We start from the raw sequence: 21,192 nt of genomic DNA, 5'->3' as shown, positions 1-21,192 counted from the left end.
TAGAGATGGAGTTTGGTTCTGGTTGCCCAGGCTGGAGTGCAATGGCACAATCTCAGCTCACCACAACCTCCGCCTCCCAAGTTCAAGAGATTCTTCTGCCTTAGCCTCCTGAATAGCTGGGATTACAGGCATGTGCCACCGTGCCTGGCTAATTTTGTATTTTTAGTAGAGACAGAGTTTCTCCATGTTGGTCAGGCTGGTCTCAAACTCCCGACCTCAGGTGCTCTGCCCGCCTCAGCTTCCCAAAGTGTTGGGATTACAGGTGTGAGCCACTGAGCCCGGTTCAGATAAGACTTTTTTTTTTTTTTTTGAGATGGAGTTTCGCTCTTGTTACCCAGGCTGGAGTGCAATGGCGCCATCTCGGCTCACCACAACCTCCGCCTCCTGGGTTCAGGCAATTCTCCTGCCTCAGCCTCCTGAGTAGCTGGGATTACAGGCACGTGCCACCGTGCCCAGCTAATTTTTTGTATTTTTAGTAGAGACGGGGTTTCACCATGTTGACCAGGATGGTTTCGATCTCTTGACCTCGTGATCCACCCGCCTCGGCCTCCCAAAGTGCTGGGATTACAGGCGTGAGCCACCGCGCCCGGCCTTTCTTTTTTTTTTGAGACTAAGTTTCACTCTTATTGCCCAGGCTGGAATGGAATAGCACAATTTCAGCTCACTGCAACCTCTGCCTCCCAGGTTCAAGTGATTCTCCTGCCTCAGCCTCCTGAGTAGCTGAGATTACAGGCACTCACCACTGCCTCTGGCTAATTCTTGTATTTTTTTTTTTTTTTTTTTTTTAGACGGAGTTTCGCTCGTTACCCAGGCTGGAGTGCAATGGCACGATCTTGGCTCACCGCAACCTCCGCCTCCTCGGTTCAGGCAATTCTCCTGCCTCAGCCTCCTGAGTAGCTGGGATTACAGGCACGCGCCACCATGCCCAGCTAATTTTTTGTATTAGTAGAGATGGGGTTTCACCATGTTGACCAGGATGGTCTCGATCTCTTGACCTCGTGATCCACCCGCCTCGGCCTCCCAAAGTGCTGGGATTACAGGCTTGAGCCACCGCGCCCGGCCAATTCTTGTATTTTTAGTAGAGACGAGGTTTCTCCATGTTGGTCAGGCTGGTCTTGAACTCCTGACCTCAGGTGATCTGCCTGCCTCAGCAGGGTTATAGGCGTGAGCTACCTCGCCAGGTCAGGAGAGTTCTTCTTCTTTTTTTTTTTTTTTTTGAGATGGAATCTTGCTCTGTTGCCCAGGCTGGAGTGCAGTGGCCCGATCTTGGCTCACTGCAACCTCTGCCTCCCAGGTTCAAGTGATTCTCGTGCCTCAGCCTCCCAAGTATCTGGGATTACAGGCATGTGCCATCATGCCCGGCTATTTTTGTATTTTTAGTAGAGACAGGGTTTCACTATATTGGCCAGGCTGGTCTTGAACTTCTAGCCTTGTGATCCACCTGCCTCAGCCTCCCAAAGTGCTGGGATTACAGGCGTGAGCCACCGCGCCCAGCAGGCCAGGAGATTTCTTTTATTTTCTCACTCTGTTGCCCAGGCTGGAGTGCAGTGGCAATAGCGTGATCTTGGCTCACTGTAACCTCTGCCTTCCAGGTTCAAGCGATTCTCTGGCCTCAGCGTCCCAAGTAGCTGGGATTACAGGTGTGCGCCATCACGCCTGGCTAATTTTTTATTTTTAGTAGAGATGGGGTTTCACCACGTTGGCCAGGCTGGTCTCAAACTCCTGACCCAAAGTGCTGGGGTTACAGACATGAGCCACCACACTCAGCCAATAGGAGATTTTTTTAAAGGTCAAGGGCATTTCCACTCAGAATCCTCCTGTGGTTACCAAAATGTGAATCCTGAAAATTTGAGACAGGTCTCAGTTAATTTAGAAAGTTTATTTTGCCAGTGTTGAGGACGCTCCCGTGACACAATCTCAGAAGTCCTGAAGACATGCGTCCAAAGTAGTCTGGGCACAGCTTGGTTTTATGCATTTTAGGGAGACAAGAGTTCTTTCCAGAAAGGCAGAGAGCTCAAAGCAAGATCCCCCCGCCCCCACTGGAAGCCCACGACCTGGGGGCTTCCAGGTCACATGTAGGTGAGAGACAGATATTTGCATTATTTTGAGTTTCTGGTAAATCTTTTCAGAAGAGATAATCAGAATATGCATCTATCTCTATAAGCAGATAGATGGCTTTGAATAGAATTGCCCTGAGTGGTTCCCAGGTTCCCAGCTTGAAGAGGCCAAGATATTTTCCTTTCGCGCCTGGCATACAGTTAATGGGCTCTTTTGTAGGAGTTTCAGGATTTATAAAGCACTTTCACTCACATTATCACATTCAGATCATTTTCACAAATGTAACATATTAAGCATTTTTAAAATTGGGAAATGAAGGATAAATGACTTCTCCAAGACAGTACTGAATAGCAACTGATAAAAGGAGGGGAGTCACAGATCTGGATTTGCCACTTACTAGTACCTACCTCACAAGGTTGTTGCAAGGATAATATTAAGTAATGTGTGGTGGTAGCACTTATAAAAATGGAATGTCACATCTTAGCTCCAATACAATACCTCTTTCTCAGGAAAGTAATCTTTGATGGCCTACTCTAGATCAAGTTCACACTATAAACTCACAAACAACATGTACTTCCTTTCCCAGCACTCAAAAATATCAATGTATGTGATCATTTGATTGTCTTGTTTCTTTTATATCGGGAGTTCTATCAGGATATTGATGTCTGACTTTGTTCTCCATAGAATCTCCTATGCCTAATACAGCACTTGCCATATGGAATTTTTTTTCAGACAAGGTCTTGCTCTGTCACCCAGGCTGGAGTGCAGTGGCGTGATGTCTGCTCACTGCAGCCTCCAGCCTCCCAGGCTCAAGCGATCCTCCCACTTCAGCTTCCCAAGCAGCTGGGACCACAGGCGTGCGCCCCGACACCCGGCTAATTTTTTCATTTTTTTATAGAGAGGGAGTTTTTGCGATGTTGCCCAGGCTGGCCCAATTTCTAATTAACTCGATTTGATAACTTCTCTTAGTCTAGGAAAACTATGTTACAGTGATGCAAGGATCTGTAGAATGAAATGGATGTTACTCCTCTGAGATCAAAGTTACTATTAATATAAATTTCGATGGACTAGAGACCGCTGTGGGGAGGTTGTGGGAACTGTTCAGAACGACTTAATCTGGGAGGACACAACTTCCACTGAGGATGGGACCACCATTGAGAATGCATGTGCTTAACGACAATTCGTTTCTACCTCAAAATCCTGGATCGCAGTTTAGTCCTTCCTTCCGTACGATGACCCAAGATGGCGGAGCCCGTGATTGAAAAACCAGATTCAAGCTGGCTACTTCCTGCTTCCCCTATAACACCGCGCGTGTCCACCGAGGCCACGCCCACTTCCGGCAGCTCTGGCAACTCTTACTCAGCATGGCTGCTTTAAGGGCTCTTCACTTCGGTGAGTAGGTATAGGGACCGTGGACTCGGGGGCCCGTTGGGAACGGACACAGGACCCCCGAGCCGGCTGCGCGGCCTCTTCGCCAACTCTGTTCTGTTTTCCCAGCAGGTGTCCGGAGGCTGCACTGTGGCGCGGCCGCTTGGGCGGGCAGCCAGTGGCGACTCCAGTGAGTGCTGGGATGAGTGGACCTGGGAGACCAGAAGCTGGGCTAGGTCCTCACAGATCTGTTTTTCTCCACCCAGGCAGGGACTGTCTGCCAACCCCTCCGGCTACGGGCCCCTTACAGAACTCCCAGACTGGTCATATGCGGGTGAGCGCTGATCTGACAGTTAATTCCACTGGGGAGATTTTCACTCAGAGGGAACGCCCTTGGATGGGGAGCAGGGGTTATCAAGATGGGGGCGTGTCCGAATGGAAATAGTGTTTAACTTTTTTTTTTCCCCCTGAGATGGAGTCTCACTCTGTTGCCCAGACTGGAGTGCAGTGGCGCGGTCACGGCTCACTGCAACCTCCGCCTCCGGTTTCAATCGATTCTCCTGCCTCAGCCTCCGGAGTAGCTGGGATTAAAGGCGCCTGCCACCATGTCCAGCTAACTTATTTTTGGTAGAGAAGGGGTTTTACCATATTGGCCAGGCTGGTCTCAAACTCCTGACGTAGTAATACGCCCACTTCGCTGGGCCTCCAAAAGTGCTAGGGTTACAGGCGTGAACTACCACGCCCGTCCAAAAGTGTTGAATTTTTTATTTGGAAAACGGAATTTGGGAAAGAAGCCCTCTTGTTATTTTGTAGATTACACTTCCACTAAGGAAAGTAAAGCTAAACAGGATCTTGCCTTATGGAGATAAGCAGGAGATAATTCTGACTTGGGGCCGGCAGGGTAGAAGAGAGTGACAAGACCTCCATGGTTTTCAAAGGCGGACATGATTTTTTAAAATCAAGAATCACTTTTCTGTGTGGTTAGTGAATTTTCAGTATTTGGTACCAAATGCAGGGAGAGCTCTTTGAAAAGCTGCAGATATAAGCATCTCAGAGGGATGAAGACTAAGGATGTCAGGCTCCCTTCAGAAGGGAGGCCTTTTCCTTTTACTTACAAAAGAGAGGGAGAATAGATATTAGCCCTAGAAGGAAGGGACCTTAGAGAAATTGAAGCTACTCCCCACTCTCCTTATGAGACTCCAGTTTACAAGTAGGAAATTTCAGGCCTACAGAAGTGAATTGCCCATGATCATACAGCTAGCTATAATAGCAAAGCTAGGACTAGAACATAGGCCAGTCCTCTTTGACAACACAGAGATCTGAATATTTAATACTCTATTGTTGCTCTTTAGGAGTATGATCCTGCTTAATTGGATAATTGGTAACTGAGGATGATGGTGCAGATTTTTTCCACTTGTTATTTATTGTAGGAAGCCTGGCATCTCCTTGTAGTAGTATGGACTATTGGAAAGACTCTGGAATTACATGTACCTGCTTCTTTTCTTCTTCTTCTTCTTTTTTTTTTTTTTTTTTCATAGAGACGAGGTCTTGCTATATTGCCCAGGCTAGTCTTTAACTCCTGGCCTCAAGCGATCCTCCAGTCTTGTCTCCGAAAATGCTGGGATTACAGGCATGAGCTACTGCACTCAGCCTGTATTTTTTTTTTTTTTTAGATAGGGTCTTGCCCTGTCACCCAGGCTGAAGTGCAGTGGCATGATCATATTTCACTGCAGCCTTGATTTCCTGGGCTCAAGCAATCCTTCCACCTCAGCCTCCCAAGTAGGTGGGACCACAGGCCACAGACACACCACTATTCCTGCCTTTTTTTTTTTTTTTTACTTTTAGTAGAGACAGGGTCTTGCTATGTTGCCCAAGCTGATCTTGAACTCCTTAGCTCAAGTGATCCACCTCAGCCTCCCAAAGTGCTGGGATTACAGGCGTGAGCCACCACACCCAGCCTATGGACCTTATTCTTTTTTTTTTTTTTTTTTTTTTGAGACAGAGTTTTGCTCTTGTTACCCAGCCTGGAGTGCAATGGCGCGATCTCAGGCTCACTGCAACCTCCGCCTCCTGGGTTCATTCTCCTGCCTCAGCCTCCTGAGTAGCTGGGATTACAGGCACGTGCCACCATGCCCAGCTAATTTTTTTTGTATTTTTAGTAGAGACGGGGTTTCACCATGTTGATCAGGATGGTCTCGATCTCTTGACCTCGTGATCCACCCGCCTCGGCCTCCCAAAGTGCTGGGATTATAGGCGTGAGCCACCGCGCCCGGCTGGACCTTATTCTTAATCCAGGCTTCCCTTCTTGCTAACTTTGTGGTCTTGGACAAGTTACTTAATTTTATCTTAGTCTCAGTTTCCATATCCGTAAAAGAACAACTATCTCATATAGTTCTGATTAGGATAAAATGAAACAACCAATGTAAAGCACACCGCATACACAGTATTGGTTCTCCTTCCTGATAAATAACACCTCTTCTCTGTCTGGCCTTCAAACTTTTGGGCAAAGTTTTCACTGTTTCTTTCTTTGCAGAAAATAAGTGTCCTTTTTCCTCATCTCCACTATAAACTACTTGGGTCAAATACTGCATCTTTTCAGCAAATCAGCAAATATTTCTGGATTTTTATTAACATGCTTATGTGCCTACACTATACTATGAATAGCAAAAGCTAGCGACACAGTCCCTGACCCAAGTAACTAAAGTCTAGCTGGGACAAAGCATGGACGTTTTAAAAATTAAGTAATAGTATTTCAGGGCCAGGCACCATGGTATGTGCCTATAGTCCCAGCTACTTAGGAGGCTGAGGCAGGAGAATCGGTTGAGCCCAGGAGGTAGAGGTTGTAATAAGCTGGGATCGTGCCATTGCACTCCAGCCTGGGCAATGGAGTGAGACCCTGTCTCAAAAATAACAATAATAGTATTTCAATACTCTGCCCCTTTCCAAAAGGACCTGAGGTAGCTAAATAACACTAAAAAATGTATAGTAAATGTCCGAAGGGAAATAGGTGACTATTAAATAATCAGCACTTCTTTCAGAAGAAAAGGCTGGTAGACTTGAAGAGATTAGAAAAGAGTTTCTGGGAAAGTTAGGATTTGAGTGGACCTAAGGATGAAGATTTGGCTGGAAGAAAAGGAAAAGAGGGCATTTCGTTGTGGAGTAGGATGGAATTTAGCAAAGATATATAGTTAGTACAACAGCGATTACATTGCTTAAGAGTTTCTGAAGATAAAACAGTAGATTCTGCATTGCAGAGGACCCCCAAATACAAGGCTAATGAGAGTTAAGTGAAATAAAGTAGTAATATGCCTACGAGCTTATTCTGGGTTATCCTGGGTTATCGTACCTCACCCTTGAAGATGAGGGACATATTTTAGGATAATTAAGCTATAATGTATATGAAATGGAAGAGAGAAGCTAGAGATTGGTTCTTGCCTTATTCCTATCACAGTATTTGCACAAGGTCTCTAACACTTGCCTTTTCTCTCACTTCTACTTGTAGATGGCCGTCCTGCTCCCCCAATGAAAGGCCAGCTTCGAAGAAAAGCTGAAAGGGAGAAGTTTGCAGTGAGTGCCTAGAGCACCAGGGCTACCTATGTGTAACTGGAAGGAGAGCATTTAAACCATAATTTGTCTTAAGCTGTGTTGCACCTAAGCAAACATGTACCCCTCGTGCAGAGTTGTATTAATAACAGCCAAAGGTTTTAATAGAACTGTGAGACGGGAGGAACAGAGTGGGGCACTCCCAGGACAGGAACCAGTAGTAGACATTTTGCACATTTTGCTCTCTCCCTCTGCTTCCCAAGCCAAGACTTGCTCCCACTGGGGAGTCAGCAGTGCCATTTTCCAGATGAAACCTCTGAATTTGTGAGTGAAAGGATATATAGTATAGCACTTAACCCCCCAGACATTATCCACACTGTTTTCCTGTCTTTCAGAGGCGAGTTGTACTGCTGTCAGAGGAAATGGACACTGGATTACAGGCATGGCAGCTCAAGCAGCAGAAGCTGCAAGAAGAAAGGAAGCAGAAAAATGTTCTTAAACCCAAAGGGGCTTCACTGAAGAGGCCAAGTCAATAAAAAGCAACTCCTGCCTCCCTTCCTCAGCCTCTCTCTGGATTTCTTTTCTAGGTGATCCTAGATACCTCATCCCAGCCAGAAGAGAGCCTTCACGTTCCCCATCTGTCTTCAGAGCAAAAGACCTGGGACACCAAGAACAAGCTGTTAGATCACTGCCTGGGAGGCTTGGCTTAGGCCCTTATCCCTGCCTCCATTCCAGTTCAGCTAAGTCTGGCTTTTAAAATTTTTACCTCCTCCTTTGTAGGCCATATGACTGGCCCAACTATGAGAAATAGCTGTTCTGTGAACATGAAAGATCCCTTTCTTGGCAAGCATCTGGTGTCAGTTTTCCTAAGATTCAGATATGTGGTCCAGGTTACCCCCACTGGGAAGGCTGATGTGGGAAGAACCATACCTGAGTGTTCCATGTTCTGCCAAGAGTGGGTTTCCGAGGTCTCTGTGGTTCTGACTGCATTCCAGAGATTGAAGAGGGGCCTGTACCTCCCAACTCATTTGTGTAGGAAAGCCCTACATAAGGCTTAGCCCTCAGTCACTATGGAGGAGGTGCCTGTTTAATAACACATACCATATACCTCCCACAAACCTGGAGACTCCACAGGACCTGAGAAGTCATTTTCATTTTATTGATCATGAATCTGAGGGCAAAATACCTTTGTTTTCATCACAATACTGAGCACTAGACTTCCATTCTGCCACAAAAGTACAATAGTTGGCCTGCAGTGGTGGCTCACACCTGTAATCCCAGCACTTTGGGAGGCCAAAGTGGGCAGATCACGAGGTCAAGAGATGAAGACCATCCTGGCCATCATAATGAAACCTCTTCTCTCTCTACTAAAAATACAAAAATTAGCCAGGCGTGGTGGCAGGCACCTGTAATCCCAACTACTCAGGAGGCTGAGGCAGGAGAATCGCTTGAACCCAGGAGGCAGAGATTGCAGTGAGCCGATATCACGCCATTGCACTCCTGCTTGGGCAACAGAGTGAAACTCCATCTCAAAAAAAAAGTGCGATACTTCCTGAATCCTTAGGGTTTCTGGAGCTTCCTACCTGACCTAATTTCTGTCCACCCTTTTTTGTTCCTTCCTTTGCTTTCTTCTCCCTTCCCCCCACAACCTCTTTCCTCTCTCCCTGACCAAATGCAATTCTTAGATCTTAGATTTCGCTGATGGTCGAGTTTTCTGTCTCCCACACTTTTCGTGCTGTTGTGCTGCTTTTCCAAATCTATGTAGTTCTCTTTTGTCTCCCTTTCTCACCGTCAGCTTTATCCTGCCCTCTTCCCTACATACCTCCACCTTTTGTTTTGAGTCCAGTAAATCCCAAAGGCGATTTTACTCTTTAAGAATTGCCTCCTTTTTCAGTGTAGAGGTGGAACCCTGGCGTCCCAACTCCCAATCCGTTCTTTTACAATAATTTCACCCAACTTGATTTGCCTTCCCCCAGATCCCATGGCCCTGTAGCCTTTTCCTCCCAGCGAGTTCCAATTAAAGGAACAGCCACATCACAAATGACAATAACAAAGGAATTACCTTTGTCTTTCTACAAGAATGGAGCCACAGATCTAGTATGGTTGTGGGGTTTGTTGTTGGTAGATGGGTTTGTTATAGTTTGGATTTTTTAGCAGCAGAGGGAGAAACATAGACAGTTGTCTACAGGGCCCAGGAGATAACCTCCCAACTATTAATAAACAGGCCCCTTCTCCCAATGCAGGTCTCATGGGCATGGAAGAAGACCCCACCACCACCACCATCCCACACTGAGCTCCTTGTTGCCCCTAGCCACGTACCCCCCAATAATTCCCACCCTTAGGTGACACAACAAATGCTGAATACCAGAGGAATCAATCCACCCAAAATATGCTTATGGGGAGAAAATCTCCCACATCCCTTCCCTGGGTCCCCCTACAGCCCCCTGCTGTCCACTGTGGCCTCAACCCCTGTAGATGGCATTCTGCACCACAAAAAGGCAATAGTTGTAATTGGATTCTGACTACCACGTCCCCAACCCGGAAAGGAGGGCACTTGGGGGGCGGGGACGGAGGAGAGGCTGCGGGAGAAGGGAGGGACCAGAGAAGAGAGCGAGAGGGATCCAGACCCCAGTTCGCCGACTAAGCAGAAGAAAGATCCAAAAACGCTAAAGAGGAGGAGAGCAAACAGGCACTTTTAGGAACAATCCCCTTAACTCCAAGTCGACAGCGCTCTAGGAATTCAAACTCAGTGCCTACCGAAGACAAAGGCGCCCCCAGGGAGTGACGGTGCGACCCCAGGGCGTGGGCCCCGCCGCGGAGCCCGCACTGCCCAGCTGACCCGGCGGTCTCGGACCATGTCTCCCGCCCCACGACCCTCCCGTTGTCTTCTGCTCCCCCTGCTCACGCTCGGCACCGCGCTCGCCTCCCTCGGCTCGGCCCAAAGCAGCAGCTTCAGCCCCGAAGTAAGTGAGCTCCCCCGGCCCTTCTCGGAGTCGTGCCCGCCAGGAGGCGAGCCCGGGGGTCTCCAAGGGGACAGCCCCTATTTGGAGAGGAGGGCTCTTGGGATCTCGGCTGCTCAGGCCCGCAGGATTCCCCCTCCCTTTCATTTTCCTTTTCGTCTCCAAACTTCCAGATCGATCCAACTTTTGCCCGCTTCCAACCAGCTGCCCCCACCCCGTGCGCCGCCGACTCTCTTTCCCATTCCTTCTTTTTTTCCATTCCTTGGAAGAACTTTACAGCTGGGGCGGACTCCCCCTTCCCGAATTCCCTTGGGCTCTGCGCTCAGCTCTGGAACCGCCTGATAAACATTTGGACTCCGCTCACAGCCCGCGCAGTCCCGGCTCCTCGTCTTGTGCGAGTTTGTTGTTTCTTCGACTTCCCAGCTCTCCAGCGCTCTCCCGCCGGCGCGCCCTCCGATGGGTGCTTCGGCCTGCGTCTGCGGCCAGGTGGGGTCGAGGGTAGACGGCCGAGAGTTCAGGGCCACAGCCTCCGTCTTCCCGACAGGACCCTGCTGTGTCCCCACCCGCATCCCTGGCGTCGAGGGTCGCAGCGCCGGCAGCTGGCCGCGTTTCCGTGCACACAAAGCTCTCCTTGTGAGCCGGGCGCTCGCGCCGCCGCCTCCTATCCCCACCCTCGTCGGCGCCTTCAGGCCTATTTTGTTGTTAATTGTTTTTCTGTGTTAATTGCAGGGAGCCTGGGGGCATCACTCGGGGAGTGGGGAGAGGGTCCCGCCCGGGGCGCCCTCACACGTCCCCGCGGCTGGCTTGGGCACCCCCCCAACACGCCCCGGCCCAGACGGTGGCCCACCGGTCCCCAGAGGAAGCTGCGTGGGAGTTGTCTGAGGAGGTTTTTCCTCTGTCTCTCTTATTTTGGGGTGAAGGTGGGAGACGGATTTAATGAGCTTCTTATTTTGGGCCATCTCAACCCACTCAGCCTGGCAAGGGCCTGGGTGCGGTCGGGAGGGGCCAGGAAGGGCCCCAGAAGGGGGATGGCATCTGGGTTTGGCTTCCTCCGCCCTGGTCCCACTCCGGAGAAAACTCTCTGGAAAGAATACTCTCTTCTCTCTGTCCCTGAAAGGGTCTGGGGCCGACTGGAGAAGTATGGCCCCAGGAATAGTGGTGGAAGATGCAACACGGAGTGCTCAGAGACCAGAGAGAGTAAAAACCTGCCCTGGGGCTGAAGGCTGAGCCTGACTGCGGGGAGGAGGAGTCATCCTCTTGTCAGACTCTTAGGACTATCAGCCTAGAGTCCTCTGAGACCTAGAAGGGAGCGCCCCTAACAAAACGAGCCTGGCATCTGGGGAGCTGCCCACCGCCAACTTTACTGCCTTGCCTTTTTTCCCTCCCCTGTGCTGCTAGGCCCAGAGGGGCGGCAGCCCTGGCTCCGTTTTAAGTGGGTCATGGGCGGTCCCAGTGCCAGAATCACCATTTGCTTCTAGAAGGGAGGGGGGAGCAGCCCCTAAGGCTAGGATCCAGGGCCTGCTGCAGAGCTGGAAGGTCCCCCACCCTCCACAGGACTCCTAAGCCAAGGTGGGAGGTGTTCAGTTAACTTTCTCCTAGGGGGATACCTTGCATCTCTCATTCACAAAGACAAAGCCAGCCAACTGAGTTCTTTGACCCAACATAGTTGCTTTTTTCTCCATGCCAGTGTGGAGGGAAAGCTGGGGTGGTGCAGGCCTCATGCAGCCGGGTCCCTCCCACCAGGCCTCCAAAGTCCTGCACCAGCTCCAGGACAGCCCTCTCCTCCCTTTGGCATGTCTGGCGCTGAGCCCTTCCTCCCACCCAGCCGCAGACACAAGAGTCCTCTCTTCTGTGGTTTCAACCTCATAGTCTCTGTGAGGAAAGAAATTTGCCTAGGCCTAGAGGGAGGAGAGGGTTGGGGGCACTTCCTTTCCAGGCCTTGTGGCTCTCTGGACTCCAGGGAAGTACCTCACTTGACTAAGCCTTCATTTTTCACCCCAGGGTATGGGGTGGAGGTTGTGGGTGTGAATATTTAGACCCGCCTAGCTTCTTGAAAGATTCCAGAGGGGATTTCCCCCAAAGATCCTGGATGTGGATTCTCCCCACCTCTGTGCTGCCCTCCCTTCTGCTCTACTCTAGGTGAATTCTCTCAGCTTTGCTCTCTGTGGGTTGAGGGGGCCCGGCCTCAGTCCTCCTGCTTTCTATCGCCAGAAGTAGAACACTCCCATCCTTCCCCAAGTCCTGAAGCAGCTGCTCCCTAACCAAGGGTCATAAGCCTGGGTGTGTTTATCCTACAGGTGAGGCTAGGAGCAAAGGATGTTTCCTGCATAGTTAGGCACAGGGAGGCACAGGCCACAGCACGCCTCCCCAGGCACTGGCTGTGGCATCAGCCAGAACAGGTCAGGGCGAGCCTGCAGCTCCCTGAGAGCAGCCCGGGAGTGGAGTGCCCTGCTTGGCTCCCCTCTGGTATACCAGAGGTTAAATATTATCCCTTCCTCTTCCCCTGAGGAGGGACTCTCAGAGCCTCAGAGCTTGGTGGTGCTAGGATTGTTCTAGCTAGAACTGTTGGCTGGGAAAAGGCTGGGTTGTTTACATTTCGGGTCTAGCTCCCATCAGCCTTGGGGGATCACTTCCCAGAACCATGTTGCAATTCTTGCCCCTGTGGACTCAGGTCCCCAGTCAGCTGCTCTTGAGTCACCCCTAGTCCCCATGCAAGACTACTGCTCCATCACCAGGGCCTGGGCCCAGAGGTGAAGGACCATGTGGAGATCCATCCTGATGACCTTGGATAGGGAATGCAGCACGTAACAGCAACCTCCCTCATCTCCCCTCCAAGCTCCCATCCTGGGCAACCTGCAGCCCCTTCCCAAACTCCCTAAGAAAACAAAGCTGGGCCAGGCACAGTGTGGCTCACACCTATAATCCCAGCACTTCGGGAGGCCAAGGCAGGCAGATCACTTGAAGTCAGGAGTTTGAGACCAGCCTGACCAATATGGAGAAACCCCATCTCTACTAAAATTAGCCAGGCATGGTGACGCATGCTTGTAACCTCAGCTACTTGGGAGGCTGAGGCAGGAGAATCACTTGATACTGGGAGGCAGAGGTTGCAGTGAGCTAATATCACGCCATTGCACTGCAGCCTGGGCAACAAGAGCAAAACTACATCTCAAAAAAAAAAGAAAGAAAGAAAAGCTAGAGCAGGGACTAGAGCTATCTGGGTGATATCTTCTTCCCATAAAAGAATCCAAGCATTGCTGGGCACAGTGGCTCATGCCTATAATCCCAGCTTTTAGGAAGGCAGAGGCAGGAGGATAGCTTGAGCCCAGGAGTTTGAGACCTGCCTGGGCAATATAGCAAGACCCCATTCTCCACAAAAAGGAAAAAAAAAAAGAATCCAAAGATCTTCATATTTCATTTATAACTTGGCTTGTTTAACTTTTTTTTTAAGACAGTCTCTTGCTGTCGCCCAGGCTGGAGTGCAGTGGCGATCTCTGCTCACTGCAACCTTGGCCTCCCAGGTTCAGTGATTCTCCTACCTCGGCTTCTGGAGTAGCTGGGATTACAGCCGCCCACCACCATGCCCAATTTATTTTTGTATTTTTAGTAGAGACAGGGTTCCCGCCATGTTGGACAGGCTGTTCTCGAACTACTGACCTTGGGTGATCCACTCACCTCTGCCTCCCAAAGTGCTGGGATTACAGGCATGAGCCACCTTGCCCAGCCTGGCTTGTTTTACTTTTAAGACTTTAGGAAAATACTCCATTGTTCTTACAATAAAGGCTGACTTTCTCCTCAACAGGGCTTTGCAGTATGTGTACCTTTTAATCAAACACCAAAAACCTAACATTAATTTAAGGCAATATGCCAGCATTTATATTCTAACCAATTCACAACATCACTGATATAAAATACAGTCACCAGGTCTCCTCCTCCACTGCTATCTCCCACTTCCTCTGCTGAGAATCTTAAATGGGCCTTTAGGTTCCAAGCCATAGGCCAGATGCTGCTTGAATAAGGACAGTGGCAGGATCCTGGCTCCAGCTGGACCACACCTCATACCACATCCCAAGTCCTCAGTTTCCCCTTGTAGTGGCCAGCCTTAGTGCTAGCTCTTTTTCTGCCTTCCTTTCTTTCTTTTTTTTTTTTTTCTTATTTCTTTCCCCCAAAATTGGATGTCTCTCTTTTTTTTTTTTTTTTTTTTTTTTTTGAGACCGAGTCTTGTGTCACCCAGGCTGGAGTGCAGTGGTGCAGTCTCGGCTCACTGCAACCTCCACCTTCCAGGTTCAAGTAATTCTCCTGCCTCAGCCTCCTGAGTAGCTGGGATTATAAGTGCCTGCCACCACATCCAGCTAATTTTTGTATTTTTAGTAGAGACAGTGTTTCACCATGTTGGCCAGGCTAGTCTCGAACTCCTGACCTCAGGTGATCCACCCTTCTCAGCCTCCCAAAGTGCTGGGATTACAGGTATGAGCCACCGCGCCTGGCCTCTGTCCTTTCTAAAAAGATCTTTCTAAAAAGATGTGAGGGTCCTGGGGACATGGCACTCCCATTCCAGGAGGGCTTCATGTCAAGCCCAATAGTAGAGCTCACTCATCCTGTCAACACCCCTCCCCACCCATCATGGGCACAGCCCATTACCAGCTGGAACATACTATATTTGCAAGAATGCTGACATGAAGGAGAAAAGTGCTAGAAAGAATCACAGCTCCAAGAAAACATCTCAGAACTCCATTAAACCACCAGGGCTCTCATTTTCAAGAAAGCTACAGCCAACAGTCTGTTTGGGCCCATAGACCCAAGGGGACAAGCCCTATTGGGGCCTGGGCCAGAGTTCAGGCAAGCTGAGAGCCCACTGGCCTTTCCTCACCAAGCGAAGGCTGTATGCCAAGCATTGTGGGGGAGGTAGAGGCACCCCATGGGCCAGGTGGGGACACTGTAAGCCATACCCCTTTCCCTACAGGCCTGGCTACAGCAGTATGGCTACCTGCCTCCTGGGGACCTACGTACGCACACACAGCGCTCACCCAAGTCATTCTCAGAGGCCATCGCTGCCATGCAGAAGTTCTACGGCTTGCAAGTAACAGGCAAAGCTGATGCAGACACCATAAAGTAAGTTCTAGACCCTGGCAGGAGTTCTGCCTAGCACCCACTGACAACACTGGCGCCAGAGATGTTCCTTCCTGAATACCTGGCTTGTGCCACCCATAGCTCATCCCCACGTGCTGATCCTGACCCTCTCATGTTCACCCTGACTTCACAACCTTGGCCTTTCCCCACACTGACACACAGCAAGTCTCACCCAACACAGATGCTGGAGACCTTTCTCTTTCATACACTGCACTGATCCCAATCCTCACACCCTAACTCACTCCAGGGCCATGAGGCGCCCCCGATGTGGTGTTCCAGACAAGTTTGGGGCTGAGATCAAGGCCAATGTTCGAAGGAAGCGCTACGCCATCCAGAGTGTCAAATGGCAACATAATGAAATCACTTTCTGGTGAGTCCAACAGGCAAGCCACCTTTCTCACATCTGGTTATTGTTCCCTATCCATTGTGGTTATGCAGAGACTCAGAGACCTCCTGTCCTACTCCCCTCAGTTCCTGGGAAGTGTCCCTGAGAGTGGGGAGGAAAATGGCTCTCACCCTGAAGAGAGGTGCAGCCATTGAGGGTGCACCCCAATGCTAGACAGCCAAAGCCTGAGGATCCCTTGTTCTCGAAGCAGAGGGGTCGTGCATAAGGCAGCAGGAAGAGCTGGGTTGGGCAGAGATGGCTGGGCAGTGCAGTCAGACCTGGGAGAGTGCAGGGAAGGAGAATGTTGCCCCTCGTTATCCTAACACACCCCATCCTCTCCCCACGTGGCTGGACCTCAGCATCCAGAATTACACCCCCAAGGTGGGCGAGTATGCCACTTACGAGGCCATTCGCAAGGCGATCCGAGTGTGGGAGAGCGCCACATCACTGCGCTTCCGTGAGGTGCCCTATGCCTACATCCGTGAGGGCCATGAGAAGCAGGCCGACATCATGATCTTCTTTGCCGAGGGCTTCCATGGCGACAGCTCACCCTTCGATGGCGAGGGCGGCTTCCTGGCCCATGCCTACTTCCCAGGACCCAACATTGGAGGGGACACCCACTTTGACTCTGCTGAGCCTTGGACTCTTGGGAATGCGAATCTGGATGGTGAGCAAAGTATCCCTGGAACTTACTCTGGAAAAAGCCAACAGTCATTTGTAGGGGTGGTTCTCCTCCCTCCTCCCAAAATCTTGGGGCTAGAAGGGTCCACAAAGATCTTCTGATCTAACTTCTGACAAAAACAGGAGTCCTGTCTTGAGCTATTTACATCTGGTTCCTCCTCTCACTCACTGACTGGCTTTCCAGTCAAGGACTTCAAAGCATCCTTGTCACCCACTTTTCCAGATGATGTCATGTCTAACTCCTGGGAGAAACTGAGGACTAGAAAGGGCCTTGGCTTCCCTTCACACAGGTCTTCCTCGGATGGGGGTCCTGCCTCCAAGCACTCTCTCACCTCCACCCAGAGGAGCTTGCTGACGGGCTCTGTGCCTTAAGTGCCAGATAAAAAGCTGGACATCAGAATTTGGTCACTTTGGTTTAAAAACATGGGCAGCAGGCTCGGAAGTGAAACCAAAGCCTCTGGTGGGGAAGCAGGGAGCCTGAGGGAAGGGATTCAGGCTGCCATCATAACTGTCCCCATCCCTCCAGGAAATGACATCTTCCTGGTGGCTGTGCACGAGCTAGGCCATGCCCTGGGGCTCGAGCATTCCAATGACCCCTCGGCCATCATGGCACCCTATTACCAGTGGATGGACACAGAGAACTTTGTGTTGCCTGATGATGACCGCCGGGGCATCCAGCAACTTTATGGCGAGTAGTCTACACCCATGCCTGCTCCCTCCACCGCTCCTTGTTCTCTCCTGGTCTTCACATTTCCCCTCTTTCATGCCTTACATACTCTGCACTGCCCCCTGCCAACCTGAGCCTGCCTCTTTCGGCTCCACTTTTGAGCCCACCTTTTCTGTTATCTCCCAGTTGGTTGCTCCGGCCTTCCCATCCACACCCTTCCAAGGGTATTGTCTGGCCATCTGTCTGCCCTTCCCTCCCCGCTCTCCTCCTAAGTCTGAAGTGCCCCTTGTGTTCTCTGCCCCAGGGAGTGAGTCAGGGTCTCCCACCAAGATGCCCCCTCAATCCTGGACCACCTCCCGGCCTTCTGTTCCTGATAAGCCTAAAAAACCCACCTATGGGCCCAACATCTGTGATGGGAACTTTGACACTGTGGCCATGCTCCGAGGGGAGATGTTTGTCTTCAAGGTAGGAAGAAGAAGTGGGCTGGTTTGGGAGACAAAAGGGCTCTATGATACGGAGGCTGGGTGGGAATGGCAACAGTCAGACTGAAAACTAAAACTGAGGAACAAAGGGCAGTGGGGGAGCTTTGGGGACTGAGTCAGAGATCTAAACCGCAAGACGTAATGGACTGACTCTTACTGCATTGACTGGCTTCCAGGAGCGCTGGTTCTGGCGGGTGAGGAATAATCAAGTAATGGATGGATATCCGTTGCCCATTGGCCAATTCTGGCGGGGCCTGCCTGCGTCCATCAATACTGCCTATGAGAGGAAGGATGGTAAATTCGTCTTCTTCAAAGGTAACCAAGCACTCTACTTTAGCTTTGGGAGTGAGGAGGGTCTCCCTAGAGGAACTGATTTCCTCTAAAGTCCCTAGAGCCCAAGTTGAACTCAGACACTTCCTCCTCTCCTCCCCAGGAGACAAGCATTGGGTGTTTGATGAGGCATCCCTGGAACCTGGCTACCCCAAGCACATTAAGGAGCTGGGCCGAGGGCTGCCTACCGACAGGATTGATGCTGCTCTCTTCTGGATGCCCAATGGAAAGACCTACTTCTTTCGGGGAAACAAGTAGGACCTCAATCCCTTAATCCCAGGCCTTCCTCAGAAACCACCACCCCAAATTCCCTCAGTTCTGGAGAAAGACCCACTTTACCCCCAAGATGCTTCCCTGGAGAAGGAGCTGGCTGAGCCTCTGCTGTTGCCTAGAAATGGGCAGCCTCCTTTGGGCACTATGTGAGTGGGATGTGACCAGGTCGTCATTTCAGACCTGGTCATTTGACGCCTCCTGTCCCCAGCTCTGTGCCTCCGCCCCAGCAGCCAGGCACTGTCATTAGGGCTGCTGGTGGCTCCTTGCAGCCTGGGCCCTCCCTTCCACCCCCACCTTCCTCCACTTTCAGCAGCAGGCCCTCATTACTCAAAACCCCTGTCCCCACCCTGTCCACAGAGCTATCCTTTGCTCACTGGTGACTTCGGTCTGGGTCCTGTCACCCACTGAGGACATGCCCCGTGTCCAGCCACTACCCTTCCTTTCTCCTTCCCCAGGTACTACCGTTTCAACGAGGAGCTCAGGGCAGTGGACAATGAGTACCCCAAGAACATCAAAGTCTGGGAAGGGATCCCGGAGTCTCCCAGAGGGTCATTCATGGGCAGCGATGAAGGTGAGAGGGGCAAGGGAAGGTGTCACTGAGAGAAGGATGGGAATAGGGAGTTGAGGAAGAGTGGGAAGGAAGCTTCAGGGAGTGCTGTGTGTAAAACAATGGTGATGATAAACCACATGCCAGGCGCTGGGCTAGGTGCTTCCATGCGTGGCACCCTTTCATCCCCACCACCTTCCACCCTGGTACTATAAGCACCCCCATTTTTTTTTTTTATACAGAGTCTTGCTCTGTCGCCCAGGCTGGAGTGCAGTAGCTTCATCTCAGCTCACTGCAACCTCCACCTCCCAGGTTCAAGTGATTCTCCTGCCTCAGCCTCCTGAGTAGCTGGGATTACAGGTGCCCACCACCATGACTGGCTAATTTTTTGTAGTTTTAGTAGAGATGGGGTTTCACCATACTGGCCTAGCTGGTCTTGAACTCCTGCCCTCATGATCTGCCCACCTCAGCCTCCCAAAGTGCTGGAATTACAGACGTGAACCACTGCACCCGGCCATAAGCACCCCCATTTTACAGCTGAGGAAGCTGATGCTCTAGAAGGTGGAGGGGAGCTCAGCTGCCCTCATATTAACAGAGCTTCCTCGCTCCCCTCCTCTCTTTGGCTCCTCCCCAACATTTCGTTCCTTCCTTACCTCCTTCTGATTCACCCCTGCAGTCTTCACGTACTTCTACAAGGGGAACAAATACTGGAAATTCAACAACCAGAAGCTGAAGGTGGAACCGGGCTACCCCAAGTCAGCCCTGCGGGACTGGATGGGCTGCCCATCGGGAGGCCGGCCGGATGAGGGGACTGAGGAGGAGACGGAGGTGATCATCATCGAGGTGGACGAGGAGGGCAGCGGGGCAGTGAGCGCAGCTGCCGTGGTGCTGCCCGTGCTGCTGCTGCTCCTGGTGCTGGCGGTGGGCCTTGCGATCTTCTTCTTCAGACGCCATGGGACCCCCAGGCGACTGCTCTACTGCCAGCGTTCCCTGCTGGACAAGGTCTGACGCCCACCCCCGGCCTGCCCACTCCTACCACAAGGACTTTGCTTCTGAAGGCCAGTGGCAGCAGGTGGTGGTGGGTGGGCTGCTCCCACCGTCCCGAGTCCTCTCCCCGCAGCCTCCTTGCTTCTCTCTTTTCCCTGGCTGGCCTCCCTCCCTCTGACCCCTCCCCCCAGCCCCGGCATTGCATCTTCTCTAGATGAGTCCCTGAGGGCTGAGTGAGAGGGTGGCCCGCTTCCAGCCTCTGCCCTTCAGCAGAACCCTGTAGCTTTGTGTCTGTCCAGTCCCATCTGAACGTGTTGGGGGCTCTGCACTTGAAGGCAGGACCCTCAGACCTCACTGGTAAAGGTCAAATGGGGTCATCTGCTCCTTTTCCATCCCCTGACATATCTTAACCTCTGAACTCTGACCTCAGGAGGCTCTGGGCACTCCAGCCCTAAAAGCCCCAGGTGTACCCAATTGGCAGCCTCTCACTACTCTAAATGGCTAAAAGGAATCTAATCTTGTTGGGGGTAGAGACCCTGAGACAGTGTGAGTGGGTGGGGACTGCCCAGCCACCCTAAAACCTTGGGAGGAAAACTCAGAGAAGGTCTCTGTTGCTTAATCAAGTTCCTCAGAGATCTGCCTCTGCCTCACCTACCCCAGGGAGCTTCCAAGGAAGGAGCCTGAGCCGTTGGGGACTAATGGGGCAGAAGCAGCCCTCAGCAGCCCTATGCCTCTCGAATGTTAGCCTTGGATGGGGCTTTCACAGTTAGGAGAGCTGAAACCAGGGGTGCAGCTATCAGGGTACAGTGAGGCCAGGGGGAACGGCCCAGGTCAGAGCCCTGGGGGTGACCCTGAAGGCCACAGAGAAAGAACCTTGCCCAAACTCAGGCAGCTGGGGCTGAGGCCCAAGGGCAGAGCAGCCAGAGGGGGCAGGATGGGACCAAAAGGGAAAATGAGGATGTCCAGCAGCATTGGAGGGCTGGGGCCAGGCAGGCCAGGCCAAGCCAAGCAGGGGGCCACAGGGTAGGCTGTGGAGCTCTCAGGAAGGACCCTGAGGAAGGCACACTTGCTCCTCTTGGTCCCTGTCCTCCCTACCCAGGCAGCATGGAGGGGAAGGGTGGGGCAGCCCAGAGAAAGGAGCAGAGAAGACACACATAGGAGTCATGAGCGCCTTGATGAGAGGCCGCAGGGCCTGGCTGGCCACGCTGTCCCAGCCTGCTCACCACCTCAGCAAGGGGCAGGAGCTGAGGCTCACTTAGGCTGGGCCGGAGCTTCCCTGGTGCCAGCACCCCTCCGCCTGTCTCACGGGTGGCCTGCCCTCTCGCTCCCCCTCCCTGCCCACCCATTGAAGTCTCCTTGGGCCACAGATGGTGGCCATGGTACCGGGGACTTGGGAGAGTGAGACCCAGTGGAGGGAGCAAGAGGAGAGGGATGTCAGGGTGGGGGGGCGGTGGGGAATGGGGTGGGGGAAATGGGGTAAACGGTGCTGGCAGTTCGGCTAGATTTCTGTCTTGTTCGTGTTTTTGTTTTGTTTAATGTATTTTTTTTTTTTTTTTTTTTGAGACAGAGACTTGCTCTGTCACCCAGGTTGGAGTGCAGTGGCATGATCTCGACTCACTGCAACCTCCGCCTCCCGGGTTCAAGCGATTCTCCTGCCTCAGCCTCCTGAGTAGCTGGGATTACAGGCAAGCACCACCATGCCTGGCTAATTTTTATATTACTTTTTTAGTAGAGATGGCGTTTCACCATGTTGGTCAGGCTGGTCTCAAACTCCTGACCTTGTG

At 51.5% G+C, this 21,192-nt stretch overlaps 2 protein-coding genes across 3 annotated transcripts; both read left to right on the top strand.

The window, feature by feature from the left end:
* Window positions 1-3,362: 3,362 nt before the first annotated feature.
* On the top strand, window positions 3,363-7,527 carry MRPL52 (mitochondrial ribosomal protein L52). 2 transcript variants are annotated; one of them, XM_012466642.3, is made up of 5 exons: window positions 3,363-3,450; window positions 3,559-3,616; window positions 3,693-3,760; window positions 6,929-6,993; window positions 7,365-7,527. In XM_012466642.3, the coding sequence occupies exons 1-5, from the start codon at window positions 3,423-3,425 to the stop codon at window positions 7,503-7,505; spliced, it is 360 nt and encodes a 119-aa protein (XP_012322065.2). In that variant the 5' UTR covers window positions 3,363-3,422; the 3' UTR covers window positions 7,506-7,527. The 2 variants fall into 2 exon arrangements, with proteins under 2 accessions (XP_012322065.2, XP_012322056.2); XM_012466633.3 differs by having other exon boundaries at window positions 3,368-3,450; window positions 3,556-3,616.
* Window positions 7,528-8,424: 897 nt separating this feature from the next.
* MMP14 (matrix metallopeptidase 14) lies at window positions 8,425-20,832 on the top strand. Its single transcript, XM_012466656.3, has 10 exons — window positions 8,425-9,932; window positions 14,890-15,038; window positions 15,304-15,426; window positions 15,801-16,108; window positions 16,649-16,810; window positions 17,094-17,254; window positions 17,448-17,586; window positions 17,705-17,855; window positions 18,330-18,445; window positions 19,098-20,832. The coding sequence occupies exons 1-10, from the start codon at window positions 9,825-9,827 to the stop codon at window positions 19,427-19,429; spliced, it is 1,749 nt and encodes a 582-aa protein (XP_012322079.1). The 5' UTR covers window positions 8,425-9,824; the 3' UTR covers window positions 19,430-20,832.
* Window positions 20,833-21,192: the final 360 nt, after the last annotated feature.

Source organism: Aotus nancymaae, unplaced genomic scaffold (assembly GCF_030222135.1).
Source record: "Aotus nancymaae isolate 86718 unplaced genomic scaffold, 86718_ANA_hifiasm-v0.15.2.pri h1tg000011l, whole genome shotgun sequence".
NCBI lineage: Eukaryota > Metazoa > Chordata > Mammalia > Primates > Aotidae > Aotus > Aotus nancymaae.
This window is presented reverse-complemented; position numbering and strand designations above follow the sequence as displayed.

Coding starts and splice junctions, on each gene's coding strand:
- MRPL52 (XM_012466633.3), top strand. CDS start 3,423: ATGGCTGCTTTAAGGGCTCTTCACTTCG. Junction 3,451..3,555: donor TTTAAGGGCTCTTCACTTCG/GTGAGTAGGTAT, acceptor CTGTTTTCCCAG/CAGGTGTCCGGAGGCTGCAC. Junction 6,994..7,364: donor CTGAAAGGGAGAAGTTTGCA/GTGAGTGCCTAG, acceptor CCTGTCTTTCAG/AGGCGAGTTGTACTGCTGTC.
- MMP14 (XM_012466656.3), top strand. CDS start 9,825: ATGTCTCCCGCCCCACGACCCTCCCGTTGTCTTCTGCTCCCCCTGCTC. Junction 17,255..17,447: donor GGGAGATGTTTGTCTTCAAG/GTAGGAAGAAGA, acceptor ACTGGCTTCCAG/GAGCGCTGGTTCTGGCGGGT. Junction 17,587..17,704: donor TAAATTCGTCTTCTTCAAAG/GTAACCAAGCAC, acceptor TCTCCTCCCCAG/GAGACAAGCATTGGGTGTTT.